At 39.1% G+C, this 19152-nt stretch overlaps 1 protein-coding gene across 3 annotated transcripts; it reads left to right on the top strand.

Annotated features, from left to right (window-relative positions):
* The first annotated feature begins 1604 nt into the window (after nt 1-1604).
* ARRDC3 (arrestin domain containing 3) lies at nt 1605-18333 on the top strand. 3 transcript variants are annotated; one of them, XM_050943925.1, is made up of 8 exons: nt 1605-2125; nt 6318-6399; nt 8758-8905; nt 10113-10215; nt 10559-10815; nt 11776-11938; nt 12771-12925; nt 15622-18333. In XM_050943925.1, the coding sequence occupies exons 1-8, from the start codon at nt 1846-1848 to the stop codon at nt 15676-15678; spliced, it is 1245 nt and encodes a 414-aa protein (XP_050799882.1). In that variant the 5' UTR covers nt 1605-1845; the 3' UTR covers nt 15679-18333. The 3 variants fall into 3 exon arrangements, with proteins under 3 accessions (XP_050799882.1, XP_050799885.1, XP_050799884.1); XM_050943928.1 differs by lacking the exon at nt 8758-8905 and having other exon boundaries at nt 2112-2125; XM_050943927.1 differs by lacking the exons at nt 1605-2125; nt 8758-8905 and adding an exon at nt 4798-5917.
* Nucleotides 18334-19152: the final 819 nt, after the last annotated feature.

The following is a 19152-nucleotide window of genomic DNA, read 5'->3' as shown; positions in this document are numbered from 1 at the left end:
GCCAAGTGTCTGTGTAAGTTCCCCCTATTTACCACAAGATGGTGCAGAAACATAAAACGTATTAAGAGATTGGAAGGAAATAGCACAAAGTCTCCCAACTAAACAGCATGAGAATTTTCACCAGCTGTCGACCAAAGGAAAATGTGAAAGACTTAAGAAAATAATATAGGCACAATGTTACAAAGCAAAGCTGTTTCTCTGAACTTTATTTTAGATACATAATTCACAGAATCAGAGCAATATAACTGTTCACACATATTAATCTGTTTAACATTAATCGTTTAAAATATATCATGCTGAAATGCTTATTTCAATAAACAAGGGACTAGAAAAAGAAATGCAGCCTTGAATTTAATCTAGATAATTTGGTCAAGCAATGACAATATTCCCCCTATTTCTCCTCTCCAAATCAAATGTTACAATATAACAATTACATGTTAATAAGTGACAATAAAAACTTCACCTTGCTTGATGTTTAAAAAGTTGTTTTGCACAATGCTTCTAGATGCACTAATTAAGGTATGTCTGATGCTTATGTTTCTGGTTGCTTTTTTAAAAAGTCTTTTAGTACACAAATGTGCTATATTTTTGAATCCATGCAAGATATATGGAAGGTTTTGCTTAATTTCAGAAGTCAGTGTTTTAAACTTTCTGTTTTTTCATCTATATATCAAGTTGCACCAATTCTTATGGAATCTTTATTTTAAAAAAATCTGTCTGATACATAAACTCATGCCAAACCTTTTTGTAGGATTTTAAATCCGCTGTATTCCTACAGGTGGCACAGGACACAGAAGTGGAAATAATCTGAACAAAAATTGTAGGTGGTGTCTGTAATAGACCTAATTGTGTATAAGAGGGAAGCATGGAGGCTTAAAGATATTTTTCCCTTTTCCTGTTAAAAATCAACTTTTTTAAAAAAATTGCAGGAGGTCGGAGAAATCGCCTGTGGAATAGGTTGAAATTTTGTGGGATTCTTCTGTCTCCAGCACCAGATTGAACTGAATGGGAGGGATGGAAAAGGGATTTTGCTGATGCTGGTGGAGTTCATCCTACTCTCTGGCTGGTGCTAAACCATTACTGCCAAGATTGACTTTTATTCCTGGCTCATTGAAATACTCTGAACTGGAGAGCAAATGAACCAGATGCAGTGAATGAAATGAACTAGCCAAAAACTCTTCTTTGGGATGAAGAATGTCCCAGACCCCCAATATGTGTTTTATTTTCCTCAAAACTCCCTCACCCCCATTCCAGCACAGCATTACCCAGAAGCAAATGATGTTGGAGGTTTGGGCTTGTGGCTGTGTCCTTAATCAGCTGTCTGAAGCTCTGGCTCTCAGACCACTCTTCCCCCTATCCTTACTGCTGTAATATAATGCTGAACGCCTGCTATTAGAGGTTATTTGGTACTAATCTGCGGGGCTTGTTTAAAGAGTTTAGGGTAGCGAGCACACATCAGGGGAGACACAATGGAGAGGACACTAGCTTCTGTTCCACAGCAGGCTCGTCTTCTCTGCTACACCTATAAGGGAAGCAGCAGCAGCCCGCTCATGCGCACTCCGGTTGTTTTTCACAAAGCTAGTCTTAAGTGAGCTGGCAGACTGCAGCCAGCCCGTCTTTGTACAGAGACCACAGAGCTGGGTAGTAGCTGTGAACAGCATCTAGTGCTGTTACTTTTTAGCAATCCCAATGAAGTATTTGTAGAGAATACACTGATCCTGCCTGCAAACTTTTTGCACGGCAGAGATATTGATCAGTGTAAAGTGAAGATCACATTTCATATGAGATCCTGACTTTTGTTGTTTTTTTTCTTACAATATATTTTTATAGACTTTGTTATAAAACATGGTGCTGGGGAAGGTGAAGAGTTTGACAATAAGCTTTGACTGTCTCAATGACAGCAATGTCCCCGTTTATTCTAGTGGGGACACAGTCTCAGGAAGGGTCAATCTAGAAGTTACTGGGGAAATTAGAGTGAAATCTCTTAAAATTCATGCAAGAGGACATGCAAAAGTACGCTGGACAGAATCTAGAAATGCTGGATCCAACACTGCCTATACACAGAATTACACTGAAGAAGTAGAATATTTCAACCATAAAGACATCTTAATTGGGCACGAAAGAGGTAAGTCATTGTATTACACTAGTTAAAATTATATACAATCGTTTTGGATGCAAGAGGGAACGACATTGTATCGTGCATCTTGTTAGTTATTACAACCTGTTTTTAATGTACAGGTATAAAAAGCCAGAACAAATACGAAAGTAAAAGTGCAGTGCCTCTTTGTAGGATTTAGATTTTGATGATATGGAATTTACTGTTAAAACTGCATTGAGGTGCATCTGCAAAGTGCCTACAAACAAGACTTTTCCCAACTACCTGCCCTTAAACAGAGCCTTTCATACGCACTTCCAATGCATGGGGATTCCATTTGTTTAATGTAAAAACACTTTTGTCCTATGGATCTCATAGACATTAGTAGGCTTTTGCCTCTCTACGGGATTAAGAAAAACTGGAGGAGAAATCAGATGTAAATGATTGTTAATTTTTTTTTGGTAATCTCGTCATACATACTGAGATATAATTAATACATAGAATTCTGCTTTTGACATTTATGGAAACAATTCCAATTTTCAAACTAAATATGCGATAATCCTTCAAGGATGGATAATTGTTGGCAGAGAAAGGATTCCATGTGGTTTATTTTGACATATGCAGTCAGCTCCCCACGTGTGGTTTTTTCCTTTGCTTTAAATAAGTTAGTAAAATATCTGAATTTTTTAATACACTATATGTCAGTGAGACAGCTGTAAAGAAGTCCATCTGAAAGGCCATTTAGAGTCCATTATTGTGTAATTAGACCATCATTTCTAAGTTAGGGTGTTCTCGAACCTGCATTAAATGAAACCTACTGTGCCAGCCCCAATGGAAATGAAAAGTACTGTGGAAAATGATCTAATTTAGGCTAGGAAAAGGGAATAAAGCATTTTCAAGAAAGGAGTGGGTCTTCGGACTGTTCATCTATTGTTTGAATGGTTATATTGTTGAAGTATATAGGAGACTAAGCTTGTTTTTCTGAAGTTTCCACCCTTTGTTAGAAGCGGTTCAATCCTGTTTGGGACCAGTACTGGGGAGTGGGAGGGGGTGCTTATTCTCCTCTTAGCAGATTGGTTTACACGCGTCAGGTGATGGCGATGACTTAATTCCTAGCACAAGAAAATGATGTTAAAAGTGTTTATGTAATTTTCGGCTGTTCTCTCTTTTTACATCTATATGCAGTATATTTGCTGCAGAGATGGGTTTATGAGTAGGGTATTTTCCCCCTTCCCTCCCTAAGAAATGAATATCTGTAAAGAAGTTACATAGTGTATGTTACACAGTCAGGGAAAGGATTTCAGTTACCAGGGTGGAAGCAGGTAAATATAATTGGTAGAGGCATAGAGCTAAAAGGCTCTTTATTTTCCTATCGTGCAAACATTTCATCCGTGCAAAGTGCATTTGCCTTCTCCCCTATTTGCAATCCCTGAATTCCCTACCCCCATCATAGAGAAGTGCAAAAATGTATGCATGCTTCAGAGCAGGGTGTTGGATCACAAATATGTCCACAGAAGTTCCCAATTGCTGTTTTAAAAGCAAGAATAACTTTGCATGTGTGAGTATATATCTCAGGTGTCTCTCCACGAGTCCCATTCACGTACCTCTATTTGGATGGGAAGCAGGAGACGGAAGATGGAGTAGGTCTGAAGCTTGCAAATGAGAAGCACTTGTAGATAAGCGCAGTGTGTGGTGCGTAAACGCCGGTGATTTGTGCATTCACTTAACCTGTGAGCTTGGAGCAGCTCACGCCTCCCCTCGCTGTGCAGCACAGCCAGCGACTGCTGCTTCAGTGCACTCTGCGCGGCACGGAAAGGGAGTTTCAATGACTGAGCTCCGGCAGCACCTCTCAGCCTAGCCTGGTTACAGAGACCACGCCCAGTGCTCACTCAGTCATTGGCCCAATGGGGTTTGTTAGCCTGTTGCTAAGGCGATGCCAGCCGCTAATTGGAGGAGGGGAAGGCGGATGGGGGAGGTGGCTCGAAGGCTCCAGTTAGCCCCGGGGTTGTAGCTCGCGGGGCGAAGGGGGCGCTGGCGGCGGCGGTGACCGCTAGCTGCCGCTGCTGCTGCCTGGGCCCGGAATCCTCTCGGGGCCCAGCCCCCTCGCCCAGCGCTGAGCTGTGAGCGGTTAGGGCCTGATCCTGCCCCCGGTGAACTGAGCCGCTCCACGGTGGGAGCAGGATCGGGCCCTCCCCCCGCAGTCTCACTGTTCACACAAGCGGTCTCCGTCCAACGGCTCTGGCCGCGGCCCCTCGGGCTGGACCGCTCCGCGCTGCTAGCAGCGCCGGGCCTTGCCGGCTTCGGCCGCGGGGAGTCGTGAGGCTGGAGCGGCTCTGCCCTGACCAGTGACCCGCGTGGCTTAGCACTGGGCTGGCGGGTCCGGAGGAGGGGGCGCCCAGTGATCCAGACCACACGGGGGGGGGGGGGGGGGGAGCGAGGAGAAGCAAATCCTCCCCGGCGCCCCCTGCCCACGCTTTGCCGTGGCGAGCCGGCGCCCGGCTCTGAGAGCCCCGGGGCGCACGGCGGGAGCCCGGCCCGTAGGGTGGCGTTAGTGCAGCGCCTGGGCCTAGTCAGGCTGCCCCTTAGCACCCGGCGCCTGTGGCTCGGGCTGGGATTTGAGCCCCTCCCGGCGCGTGGTGGGAGGCGGCACTGGGCGCCCCGCAGGCAAGGAGCCGTGCGGAGCGGGAGCCCAGGCAAGGGGCGGCTCCCCCCGAGCTGCCAAGCTGCGTTGCGCGTGGGGGAGGTGCTGAGCAAACGCGCTAGTGTAATGTATACGGTATGTATATGAGCGGCTGGCTGGTTGGGGAGCTGCTCGCGCCGGTTTAGGCCGGTCCTCTCCTGCTCTAGTCTGGTCTGTGATTGACAGCTCAGCACTTGTTTACCACAGCTTTGCTGCTGCTGAGACTCAATGGGAGTGCTGAGCTGGCAGAAAGGAAGAGAAGGAGAGAAACTTCAGTGCCAGGAAATGATTAAAAAATAGAAAAGGCTAAAGACTAAAATGCCCTTGTGAAAACCTAGGATGCAGTTTCCGTGACATTGCATGCTGGAGATGTGCATAAATCTCCCTTAGGAGGTGTAAATTATCTGATCCTGTAGATATGTATCAGAGGGGCAGCCCTGTTAGTCTGGATCTAAAAAGCAGCAAAGAGTCCTTCATCAGACCAGGCAGGTATTCACCCACGAAAGCTCATGCTCCAGTACTTACATTAGTCTGTAAGGTGCTACAGGACTGTCCTTTTGTAGATATTATGCCTCTTTCATATAAGTTGTGGTAAAGAAGTCAAGAGTGCAGCACACTTTGGGGGAGCAGAGGTGTGAAGGACGAGAACAAAACTCCCTTTTTCTGCCCCTTTTTTTTGGGGGGGGGAGCTCTCAATCAGGCTGTGGTGAATACAGATATACCCATCAACCCACTTAATTTGCGTTCAAGTATTTATTATTTAACATAGACTTCCCTCAAAATGGAAATTTTGACTGTTTCTCAAGTTTTATAGTTCACGGTAAAATACAGTTTGCTAGGATTCCAGTGTAACATCAAAAAATCACAGATAAGAACAAGGAAGGTCAACTTTTCTAGACCTTGAAAAACTCTGATCCTCCCTGAATACCTATCTAAAGTGTAAAACACTTGAGATGGATTAGCTTTAAACAAGGCTGATTTTTTTGTAGTAGCTAGCCACCCTTCCACACCCTTTGATTTTGCAAGTACTTCCCACATCTTTTTACAGAACAGGATTTTATCTAATTTCTGACGTCTGTTGCTAGGTAGGAAATAAAAGGAAGATGAATTGCTAAATTCAATCTTCTGGTGCAGACTCCGTAGTAAGTATAACATGGGATTGCTTTTTGAATATTATTAAGCTATTTCATTTAAGACACCTAGAAATTGTATTGAAAAGTTATTCCCATTATAATTTTGTAATATGTTTAAGTAAACACTGGAATTGTAATAATCACATCCAAGCCTATGTTCAAATCAAGAATATTCTGTATTAAAATTGTGGCTAGAATCTTTTTACATAAAAGCATGTTAAACATGTTGCCTATATTTAACAATTTTTTGTTTTATTGAATCCAAATAGATTGTATCTTAGTAAGAAATATCACTATTTTTAAGAGTTCAGATGTTAATCCCTTACAATACAAACAAGAAACCTATGTAATATACTGTGATATGTAAAATGTTCAAGGTGAAATAGCTTTTTGGGTTTTTTCCTCCTAGATGATGACAATTCTGAAGAAGGCCTCAACACTATTCATTCAGGAAGGCATGAATATGCATTCAGCTTTGAGCTTCCACAGACGTAAGTACTACATATAATACCAATGCTGTATGAAATAATGTTGAAATACATACTTATGAAAGCAAGCACTGTATGGAAAATTCTAGTTTGGGGGGGGGGGAATAAAACCCTTTTCAATGGTGGTAGGGATTCCACTAAAACATGCTACAAGGACATAGTCCTATTAAACTATTAAAGAGGTTACTTTTATTCTAAGTGGAAACATTTTGAAAATTAGGGCTATTGATTGAAGGGCAGCAATCATTTCCTTTTGTGACCTGTTGCGAGTGTAATGTGTGCCACTTGGTCATACTGTGCAATGTTTTACTCACTATACAGAGGATAAAGGAACCAGTTGACCACTGGACCCTGCAAAGTTGCTGAGATCGCTTCCTGATGAATCAAGATTCTACTGCAGCCCTGTAGATAAGCAGAGTTAGTAATAAGAAGAGAATTTAATACTAATCCATTTGGATTTATTTGGACCAGATGTGATAGAATAAACTACATCTGAACAGAGGGGTAACTTTGAGAGTTTAGACTAGTAAATGGGGGGAAAAGGGACATATATTTAGATAGCAAGGAACAATATTAGGTCAGGCAATGTTAATACTTCAATAAAATGTAATCTGGACATAAAGAAATGGGATGTCCCTCTGAGAAAATGGCTAAAATGTACATAAATGCAAAAATGAGAGATCTGAAATTATTTATACACAGGAGATATCAACTTCATGGGCTTAACTCAAATATCAGTGAATACTAAGTAATGAGAGAGAGGATCAGGAAGAACAGAAGCAGAGAGAAGACTTTCAATATAAAACAGAAGTAATTGAGATAGAAAACCTTGGATAAATACCATGCAAGTTGGGATATCCTAACTTCCACATTAAAACCAATAAAGTGCCTGATTATTAGAGATGCTGAGCACCTGCATTTCCCATGGCTTCGATGGAACTTGCAGATGCTCAGTACTTCTCAGGCTCGGACTAATGTGATACTGCTGGAAATGCTATAATATGACTAGAAAAACATTAAAAAAGACTCCTCTATGGAATTCTAAAAGCCAGCTGGGCACTCAGGTGAGAACATCATTTACCAGTATTCAGAATGCTCTTTTGACTCAAACTCTGTTATACAGACTCTGCTTGTGTGTTCACAAAATTCTGTTCTCATTTTGGAAAAAAAAATGGTTTTCCATTCTGTAATTGGGACTAGACTTTAGGAAAGTAATCAGGAAGTAAACATATGGGTGAACAACCTGAGTGGTAGGTTTGGACTTCAAAACCAATGGTACTGGACTTAGGAGATGTAGAAGTTTGAGATGGAAGAAGACAAGTTAATTATTAAAAGGACTGGTCAAAACAGTCTTTTTTTTTTTAGTGTTAATGACTTAAAAGCGACCATGAAATTAGCTCATGATGAAGAACTTTAGAAAGAGAGAACTGATGATAAAAGCCTGAAGAGTAATTTAGTATAGCGAAGTGGAGGGTATAAAGAAATGGGATGTCCCTCTTAGAAAATGGCTTAAAGTATAAAGATGGTATAAACTCACTGGTTAAGTGCTGAAAAATAGGGTGATGATGAAAGCCTTCAACTTGGATTTTAATAGCACTGAGAAAAAGTAAGCACATTTCTCTGATGTACAGATAGAGGTGTCAAACTATAGGTTGAAAGAAATTACTCTAGCACTGCATAAAGACAGTGAAGCTGTGTTTAATTCCTGTTTTCTGTGTGAAATTCTAGGATATAGAAATACAGAAGTACAATTCAGGAAATCAGAATACTGCAGATTCAGGCTCTTAGTTATTTTACAATGTTAGAGAAACATAGGGGTTGGTCAGGCAGCTCTTTGTAATGTCTGAACTAGGTTGTCTAAAGTCAACTACAAGAGCAAGAGGTTAAACTAGCTAAAGGAGAATCAGATACAATAGGAATGTAGGCACAATTAAACTGTACTCAGAATAGTTAATCTATAAAATAGACTACCACAGATAGCAGTTGGAGCAATTCATACTAATTTTAAAACTGTTGTTAGCATTACTTTGTCCTAGAATTTTGTATATTCCAGATTTAAAAGTAGCTTCTTGTAAGTTTAAAGGAAATGTGTATCCTTGTGGCATGTTCTAGCAGAATTCCTATGATAGTGAACATTTTGACATACCTACTGTAAAATGAATTAAAATTCAACTACAGAGATTTTTTCTCCCAAACTTAATCCCTTTTGAAATATGGAAACTTTGCAAATAAGTTATGCTTAAATATTATGCAGCATAAACAATACTGTACAACTTATTGATTCTTATTCTGATCAGTTGTATCACTATTAGAAAGAGAGGATAAAGACTTACTCAATTTTGACCTTTGTGTCCTGCACAGACCACTTGCTACCTCATTCGAAGGCAGACATGGCAGTGTGCGCTATTGGGTGAAAGCCGAATTGCACAGGCCTTGGCTTTTACCAGTAAAATTAAAGAAGGAATTTACAGTCTTTGAACATATAGATATCAACACTCCTTCATTACTGGTAAGACTTGACAGAATTACTAATTGTTTTGGGTTTTGGCATACAAAAAAAGTATAACTGAAACAACATCAAAATCTTCAATTTTTACTAATATGCTCGTTAAACTGCAACTATGCTTTAAATATTGCATTTGAGCAACTCCTGATAGCTGACAATTTGAAAACAAACTTCAAGTACTTGGAGTTGCTTATTTTTAAATATACATTTAACTTCAGCTGTGAACTGCATATGATAAACTATGAAATCTCTCTTTCAAGAGAAAATTGTATTAACTGTTCTTTGATTTTAATAAAGAATAATTTAGTTTTTTGAGAAGCAGTGTTACTCCTATGAATCTTTCAACAATAGACTGCTAACTTAAAAATGCAAAGTAAAATTGTACTACAGTGCATTATTCATAACTTCAATATGGATATTGTCTGCCAATGGGGAGAAATTATCACAATTCTGTAGAATATTTTTCTCAAATTTTATTTTACTAAACTATTTGGATATTGCATTAAGATGTTTTCCGTGAGGCACACTCATTTCAATCTGGCCTGAAATCCCTTTTCTTTTTTGCTCAAATGGTAACGTAGGCAAAAAAAATAAATAAAATACAGTCCATTGAAATAGGTTTCTTTTGTGTATGGATGAAAAAAGTTGGATTTTCCTAGACAATTCAGTGGGCTTTGGATCAGGGCCTTAACCCTGATCTCATGTAAGGCAACAAGAGAAATACATTGATTGAGATGGGAATGGCAGCAGGATCAATATTCAGGTAGCCAGGGATTGAGATTTTTTAATTTATTTTTATTTTTCAAAAGTAAAATGGAATGTGGAAAGATGTTTTAATTACAGATTATTATATGGAAAGTTATACTGACAGTATGTTGCAGATATATGGGCTAAAAAGCCACTAACTGTCACATATACAGTATTTTCTAATTTAAATGAAGTCAGAGTTGAGGATGAGCATGACATGGGTAGCTCTTTGGTTAATTACCACCGCTAGTGCTGGGATGACTTTTTAGGACAAAACTTGCTTGCTTTACTTACATAATGCTGTTGAAGTGAACAGGACTATTCTCATGAGTAAAACAAGCAGCAGGAGTTGGCCTTTAAACTCTAATGGTTAATCCTCTGTGTTGATTAAAAAATATGTAGAGGTACTTCTGTTCTGCACTGAACCCAAATTTAATCACAGGTATCTATTGTTCTTTTGCAGTCACCCCAAGCAGGCACAAAAGAAAAGACTCTCTGTTGTTGGTTTTGTACCTCAGGCCCAATATCCTTAAGTGCCAAAATTGAAAGGAAGGGCTACACCCCAGGTATGTAGCAGAGTAATTACTGAAAAAAAGACTTTTTTTTTTTTTAAAAAGTACCTTTTTACATGTATAGCCATATGTAAATAATAAGTACTTGTGCGTACGCTGTTAATCAAAACAGACCAAGTGGTAACTGTCTTCAAGTTGTTATAGTACATAAACTGCACATTTTGTTATATTTGCTTATGTTGTGCATGATTCTGTTTCTGTTGAAATCAATGGGTGTTTTGGCAGTAAGTTCAGTAAGAGCAGCATCTGGCCCATTGTAACCATGTTTAGATTGCTGAAAATGTTCTTGTTATTACATAGCAATGCAAGAACAATATGAAATTCTGTTTTGTTCCAGGTGAATCAATTCAGATCTTTGCTGAGATTGAAAACTGCTCTTCCCGTATGGTGGTGCCAAAGGCAGCCATTTATCAAACCCAGGCATTCTATGCCAAAGGAAAAATGAAGGAAGTAAAACAGCTTGTTGCCAACTTGCGTGGGGAATCCCTGTCATCTGGGAAAACAGAAACCTGGAATGGGAAACAGTTGAAAATTCCACCTGTTTCCCCCTCTATCCTTGACTGTAGTATAATCCGTGTAGAATACTCACTGATGGTAAGTAAAATGCTCGGATTTTCTCAAAGCCTGTATTAGGGTCTCAAACACGTGGCCCATGGTGTTCCCCTCGCCGCCCCCCCCCAAGTATTTCCTGTCGCCACCAAGCTCTTCTCCCCCCCCCCCCCCCCCGTGCCACATCCCCTCTCTTCTGCCTACCGCCAGGCGCTTCCCACTACCAAACACTGTTTGGCAGCACTTAACGCTTTCCAGGAGGGAAGGGGGAGAAGCAGGGAGCTGCATGCTCAGGGGAGTAAGCGGGGTAGGGGCAGGGATTTGGGGAAGGAGTTGGAATGGGAGTGGAGAAGGGGTGGAAAGAAGCGGGGTAGAGGCAGGGCCTCATGGAAGAAGTGGAGTGGGGGCAGGGCTGGGGCAGTGTGTTGAGGGGGTGGGGGAGGTGTCAGTGATGTGGCCCTTGGGTCAATATACTAGTCCTTGTGGCCCTCATGGTCATTTGAGTTTGAGACCCCTGGCGTATATGATATGAATAATTTTCATGGAGACATCCACACAAGTTTGGAACAAACTTAGATATTTTTGGCTAGTTGGCTGTGAAACCTACATATCTTCAGCAGTAATCCTTGCTGCATTATAATGTGATGTGCATTTGGAACTTAAACTATTCAACAGGAAATTTACTAAGGGTGATTGGTTAAAACCATGGCAGATCTTAAAATATTTGCCTGTCAGCTAAGCAGATATATCATGTAAGCGGAAAACTTGTGCAGCTGGGCTTTGATGCTGAGAAATGATGAGAATCCTCAGCTTCCATTTATTTTGGTTGGACTTCAGGGAGCTCAGCACTTTTCAGGATTGAGCCTAACGGAGGAAGAGAAGCAAGACCCATGTGGATATTAGAGCAGAATTTAGCTTACTAAATCAGACAAAGGGCTCATGCAAAACCACAAAGACCATCTGTTTCAACATTTAATCATGGCGTTTTTGTCACTTACTTTTTAGGTGTATGTTGATATTCCTGGAGCAATGGATTTATTCCTTAATTTACCACTTGTCATTGGTACTATTCCTCTACATCCATTTGGCAGCAGAACGTCAAGTGTAAGCAGTCAGTGTAGCATGAATATGAACTGGCTTGGTCTGCCACTGCCTGAAAGACCTGAAGGTAATTTGACAATACAACTCCCAAACAATTCACTATTTTTCTTGATTTTTTTTTTCCCCCCTAACACTTCACTGATACTTTAAGACCTAGATTATCCCCTCCTGCAATAAAAGACACAGAGCAGGAGGAAATCTCCTCAGGGTTGCTACCTTGTTGAGATCTCCTCCACATCATTCCACTATGAGGTTAGAGTTCCTTTTTGCCTCCCCTAACCCCAGAAAGGTAATCTGCCACAACAACTGGCAGGTTCAGTGGAATCAGTGCACAGGATGCACAGAAGGACAGGGCCATCTGTGGAATTTGAGTACCTCCACACCAGCGCTGTCTCAGGCAGTGCAGCCCACTGCAGCTATGCTACCAAGGTCTCACTGCGACCCCAGGATCCTTGGTAGCAGATGCTTTGTGGAAAGGTAACAGTCTATATTACCTTTTTATGGGAATTCTCCACATGACTGGAGGGGGGGAAATGATGTGCATCCCCATTCCCTCTTTTTGGGGTACCTAGTCTTCAGCCCAGCCCAGGGAGAGATCCTGTATGGGATCCACAGGAATGTGAGGTTGCCCTGCTCCCCCTACAAAAAATGTGGGGATTTCAGGGGGACAGTCAAACCAAAGTAGATGAAAAATTCTCAAGGTGTCTTAGTGTAAACTTATTTTCTTAGATTTATTTTAAATAGCATGGACTGGTATTACACACAAGACAATCTATAACACTTGTCACTGAGCACTTTTACCTACCTAGTGCAAATAATAAAGTTTAATATTTGTCATGTTATGTATTTTGACATGCATAAGAACTGTTGTTCGAACTGCGTGTACCTTTTCCCTGCAGCACCTCCTAGCTATGCAGAAGTGGTCACAGAGGAGCAAAGGCAGTCCAGCCTTGTACCCATAGCTGCTTGTGATGATTTTGAGAGGGCACTTCAAGGACCATTATTTGCATATATCCAGGAGTTTCGTTTTCTGCCTCCACCTCTCTATTCAGAGGTAAGCAAACAAAAATGCAGTTAGCCATAACAGTCTATTTTGCATTTTTTGCGTTCTCCATTCTAGTAGCAAAAGTTCAATAAGCAGAAAATGAGAACTTGTGTTCCATCCCCTAACATTTATATAAATCATTAAAGCAAAACATGGAGCAAGATTTTCTTTCACTTACACCAGTATAATTCTGAAGTATTTCATTTACTTCATTGACTAGTGAAGATGTACACCAGTGTAGCTGACAGCATAACCTGGCCTATAAATGGCAGCTGCAAGTGCTCATTATCTCTAATAAAATTAAATCAGGCCACTTTTATTTCAAGGTGCCTACATTTGGATTTAGAGGTTAATTTAAGACCCCTGTCTATGAAAGTTTTGGCTCTAGTCTTATAGATAGGTGATTTCTGTTGTGGAGCCTGATTTTTTCAGAGCTCCCAAGCCACCCACATCTTACTCTAATATAAGTAGGAGTAAGAGGTATTCCTTATAGTCTCAAATTTCTCACTGGAGTGAGCTGATAATTCTTTGATCACTTTCTTTATTACTCTGTTTCTATTGGGCCACTAACCTTAAGTCTATTAATAGTAAACAAGGACAAAAATAATATTTTATATCATCTATCTTCATCTTATATCCCTTGATGTATGCTACCCTCAGTTTTCACCATGTTTAAAAGGTGATATATTCAAGGTTGATAGTTATGTGTGCTTCAGATCTCTTGAGTGTTAGCTCCTAAGAGACTAGAAGCCCGTTGGCGGACCCTTGTGCTAATTCCATCAATTTTTTGCAAATTATCCAGAATATTGATTTTTATAGTGGAATCAAGTTTTTTCTTTCTCTCGTCATTACCTTTTACAGTACAATTACATTTGCAATATGTCATTTGACTATCAGTAGGTACTTCAATAGTACGTATAAAGCTATAGTTTGATAGGAATGGGGGGCACTATATTAGTCAATATCTTATATATTTTTTTCATTTATTGGATTACTAAAGTGTGATTCCAGTTTGGCCAACTAGGCCTGATCAGACATAGCACTTGGTAAATGTAGCTACATCACTAGGGCTGTGATTCCAGTTTTAATTCTTTTGGTTAGTATTCAAGTACTGAGTTGACTTTTTTGGTTTCTTGTTGATCTAGAGAGCATTTAACATTGTTTAGGTCCAGAGTATCTCATACCTCCATCAAATTAGTTTTTCTGCCTGCCCTTTCAGGTCAGTCAGTGATGGCTGTTTGGCTTGTCTCTTTCTATTTTCTAAAAAAAGAACAGGAGTACTTGTGGCACCTTAGAGACTTAGTACAAGCACTCCTGTTCTTTTTGCGGATACAGACTAACACGGCTGCTACTCTGAAACCTTTCTATTCTCTGACGTCCTTCTGAGGCAGGGCTTTCGTAATCGGAATCCACTTGTGTAGAATAAGCTTCCAGCTGAGAAATGACATGCTTGGATCAGGCTGATTTAAAATCTGTCTTAAATATAAGATTCTTCAATGCCACTTGGGATGATTTAAGCTTTTTATAAAATATCTGCGGATGAGCAGGCAGTATCAGTGCTTGTTGAGTGATATCTTTGTAACTGCAAGAAGGAAAACTATTTGTGTAGAATAAAAGAACAACACTTTTTTTTTATCCTTTGTTTAGCTGTATTTCTGTCAATTCTACATGTTAAGAAAGTAACGTTATTAGTTTAGATTGTAGAATGGTAATACTCCACACACGGAACACTAACAAACCAGCTGTGTTTTGATTTGTAATGCTGAAGACTCCAAACCAAGGAATTCAATCCACTATTGATTTGGGTATTGTTGCTGTTTTTCATGAAAAACAGCTCAAAGCCAGATTTTCATAGGTATTCATATACATTGCCTATATATGCAGAAAGGCACCTAGTGAGATTTTCAAAAGGCCATAAATTTCTAACTCCTATTGATTTTGTAGACAGTACAATGACAGTGTACAATATTGCCCCCTAAGATGTATATGTAAGATAGCTAATATAGTTTTCTTTTCGAGATAGTATATTGCAACAAATGAGAAGCAGGGAGAGTAAAGCTACATGACCTTGAAACACCTCAATAGCAGAAACTGGTTAACTGTCAAATTGTTCTAAAATAGTTCTTGACCAAAACTAAAATCACTGTTTTACTGATTTCTCTACTTTTTTTCAAGAAAAATTTCTGCATTTGATAAATTAGGAGTATATCAGTATAAGTTCATGAGTAATATTCAGTGATATCATTAGCAAAAAGTATGTTTCATATAAAATATCATTTAAGCAAACTATTCAACACATTTCAAATAACTGAAAATTGTTTGTGCCTTACAAATAATTAGAAATGTCACTTTTTAATGTTTTTTTATTCATTAATTTTCATTGTTTACATGATTAGCTCTTTATGCCTAAACTCATGGTACTATCAGGTCATAGCTATAGCCTTCCATTGTGTTTTAAAATACACAAAATTAAACATGGATATATTGGATACAAGCCATTATGGAAAATTGGTCACCTGATCCAAAGTCCATTATAGTCAACTAGTCACTTTCTATTGACATTAGTGACCTTTGGATTGGACACAGTATTGTTTGTTTGTTTGTTTGTTTGTTTTTATCACAATATATGTAAGGTGTGAATTTTATTCTTAATCTTTTTTAAAAAAAGTTGTAAACTAAATTACTATTTTTTTCCTTCCATTCAGATTGATCCAAATCCAGATCAGCCCACAGATGACAGACCATCTTGTCCCTCTCGTTGAAGGAATCATTCACTAACTGACTTGATTTGGATTTTTAGTCGTATCTCTGCCGTGTTGAGGATCAAGGCATCATATCAGAGATATACTTTCAAAGGAAGTGGTATTGCTCTTGCCTGTAAAACGGTGAATAAGTGAAAACAACCTGTGATCATGCTTTTGAAGCCTACAACATCATAGGACTGCTCCACATGCTTGAAGACCTGAACTTTTTTCCCTTAAATACTGGCACATACTAGGAGCAGCCTTATTAGCCTATGTTAATATGTGTCAAAACACTCACCATGTTGTAAAAGAGGGATGAGGACATCCTCTTCTGATTTGAAAATTTGCACATGCACATTGCTTATGTTGTGCGGTTCAGTGTCACTACAGCTTTTTCTCATTTATGCTGGACTGTTACCCCTTCTAACTTGTTTGTGGTCCGCACAACAAGGAGCAAAAAGAAAGCTTTGAAAAAACAGTAACTTTAAAATGACAAATGCACTGACTTTTTTTTCTTTTAATTTAATGTAGCTTGGACTTTACCTATGTATGCACATGCTCAGAATTGTCCTAGTAGACTGATCATGTATCACCTCTTCAGCTGTGGATTTATTTACGAACATCAAATGCCTTCAAGCCAATCCTTCTTGCTGTATGTTTTGCAGCCTACTCTAGTAGATACGCAACAGTTATATGGAAAAAAATTAACAGGAGAATAATAGACTTCTGCAAGATTGTATACCTTCTTGATTTCTTTTAAGAATTTGTTGCCTTTCTACTATTACCGCAAAGAAGCATTTTGTTACAGACTGCCTAAAATCACTTAATCTCAGGTGAACTCATCACTTGCCAAACCGTTGGAAAGCTATGTGTGTTTTGTTATGTTGCACTGTTACTTTTTCGCTGTTTTTCTTTTTTTTTCCTTTTGGTTTTTATTTGAAAGGGGGATTTAGAAAAGGGACATACCCATAAGTAACAAATGCACCCTCCTTCCCTTTTTATCTTTTTGCAACTTCAGAAGAGATCGGTCAAGTTTTGAAGCTTAAAAGAAGGCAGCCCCAGCAGACACCAGCCAAGGGTTTTAAACAAGAAATAGTAATGTACTGTTCATGATTCATCATGAGGTGGAAAGGGAAATTGAATTTATTTTTATACATAGTTACTTAATCACCAAATCTATACATACATAGTGAGTTTCTAGTCTAAAAGTATATTTTAAAGTGCAAGAAGAGTATAGGGTTGGTGAAATGGCTGTTTGTGTACTTTGTTGATCTTCAGCATTTACAAAATTGTAAAACAATAAAAGATTCTCACAAAAATGAAACTCGGCCAGAATAGCAAAATTACCAGCCCTATTAGAATATTAGCTAGCAGAGATTTGTCTTGATGATTGATTCCCTTTCATGCCCTTGAACTAAAAGGATGTATCCAAGCAAAAAAATTGTAACTGTACTGCCACATATGTAGAAAACTTCAAGTACTTGAAGACTGGGGGCTTCCACCCTGCACATTGTGGAAGGGGTAAACTGTTAGAGTGTTTGGGACAGGTGCATGGGGGCAGGGAACCATTGGATCCATTAGCACAAGTATCAGGATGTAGGCATTAGGAATTTTATAGGTTCATTTGCAAAAGCTGTTCATGTATAAACTTTTTTTCAGAAAGAATTCAAGTACGATTTTTAACAAAAATAGTGTTTCTTGGGTTGGCTATTTAACATTCATGTCTATTTTGTCATTTAATGCCATTGTGTTACAAAGTGGTTGAAAATAAAAGTTAAGTCTCTGGCATGGTGGAATGCCGTCTTGCTTTTAAGGCTTCATAAAAAACAAAATAGGCTTTTCCATAAGTGGCCTTTATGAAAACATGGAAGACACTTCATGTTTAAAAATGACAGGGTGAAAAAAACCCAGTGTAAATACGAGTCGCGTTTTAAGTGATTCAGTTAAAGGGTTTGGGCTTCAGCAAGCAAACTAATATGCTGGATAATAAGGAAGCTGGGTGAATTTTTTTTTTTAATTTTACTAGACCATTTTTTGAATGTCCCTCCCCCACAAAAAGGAAAAAAAAACTGATGGGTTTGTTGGCATAAAAGGGCATTTGGTGGTTTTTTTCCTTTTTCTTTATTTTTTTTCCTCTTTTGTTTGTTTGAAACAGACTAGGGAACAATTGTTGGATATGCATAGCATTAAATACTTATCACAATATAATGAAAAATGACATACGAAGCAGGATTGACCAATATCATCATAATTGGCACTGCATCACAAAGTGTGATCAGATTCAGAGTTCTAAAAATGTTGTCAAATAGTAATTTCCATTAAAGTATTTTACACAATTCTTTAGAGGCATTATTTTTTCTTGTTTATATAAATATTGGTCAATTCCTGATGTTATGAAACGTGAGCATCACAGTTGTTAGCCCAGTATTCAAGCTAGATTCCTGATTTTTTTGAATTAGGAAAAAAGAGTAAAATCCAAAATGTTAAGAGAAACTAAGTGCAATATTAAATGTTTGCTTTATGGTTTATATTCTATGGCTGTTTGTATTTTTTTTTCCTCCTCCCCCCAGTTTGGTGCTGAATATGTCCTTGTAGACTGATTTCAGAAAAAGTGGAAAACAATTTCCTATTGCTCTTCCTTGTGAAAAATAAACTTTTTTTTTTAACAAAAAACCGTCTTTGTCTTGAGGTGCTTTATGTAGACAGCTACAAAACTTTTGCTATGAAACTGTTTGTGAGAAGGTGTGACTTAACACTTTACTATTTACATGACAAGTTTGGAAATTTATCATAGGGCTCAATCATGAGATTGTCTTCAGTTTGAACTGCTTGTAACCAATGTTTTGTAAGATCAACCATTTAAGCAACACAAGCACTAAGCTTCAGGCCCACCAGCTGCTGCTATGCAGCTATCCCAGTGACCTATCAGGATGGGTGGGTATTATACCCTAGTTTCCAACATAGGAAAGCACTAATTATTTATAGGACATCTGTAAAAGACACTAAGTTTATATATAGTTATAGGGGAAGCCATAGTGGCCTATTCAGGTTGCCTAATTTTTTCCCAGCACCTAAATTTTATAGTAGCTTTTTGTTTGTTTGTTTGTGGGGGGCGTGCACTAGTGCTTCCATGATTTGCATCTGAAACGTGGAAGAGCAGCAGATGATGATAATGTTGGGATCAGGAAGGTGCCTTTTGCTGCCCTCATTCATTTGGGTAGTTATAAGCTGTTAGCAAAACACAGATGGGAAAGGGGAATTATTAAGTAGAGCTTGCTAGATACTGACTAGTAAATTCCCTCAGTGTTCCAACAATGAAGACACCACCAGGGAGTCCTGCAGCATACCACAAACAGCTGAACCTCTGGCAAAATGTATTACCCACCTCCTGTATCAAAATATCATTTGGCTTAAGGGCTAGAAGCCAAAGACCAGTTACATAAGTTGGGAATGGTAGGAGATGGTAGCTACAGTTATGCTAGAGACCTTACA

This window comes from Gopherus flavomarginatus, chromosome 3 (assembly GCF_025201925.1).
Source record: "Gopherus flavomarginatus isolate rGopFla2 chromosome 3, rGopFla2.mat.asm, whole genome shotgun sequence".
Lineage (NCBI taxonomy): Eukaryota > Metazoa > Chordata > Testudines > Testudinidae > Gopherus > Gopherus flavomarginatus.
Note: the sequence above shows the minus strand (reverse complement) of the source record. Positions and strands in the feature narration are given on the sequence as shown.

What these genes read in the sequence shown, in the direction of transcription:
- ARRDC3 (XM_050943925.1), top strand. Translation starts at nt 1,846, where the DNA reads ATGGTGCTGGGGAAGGTGAAGAGTTTGACAATAAGCTTTGACTGTCTC. An exon ending in ACTGCCTGAAAGACCTGAAG is followed by an intron (nt 11,939 to 12,770) that starts GTAATTTGACAA and finishes TTTTCCCTGCAG; the next exon opens with CACCTCCTAGCTATGCAGAA. An exon ending in CTCCACCTCTCTATTCAGAG is followed by an intron (nt 12,926 to 15,621) that starts GTAAGCAAACAA and finishes CCTTCCATTCAG; the next exon opens with ATTGATCCAAATCCAGATCA.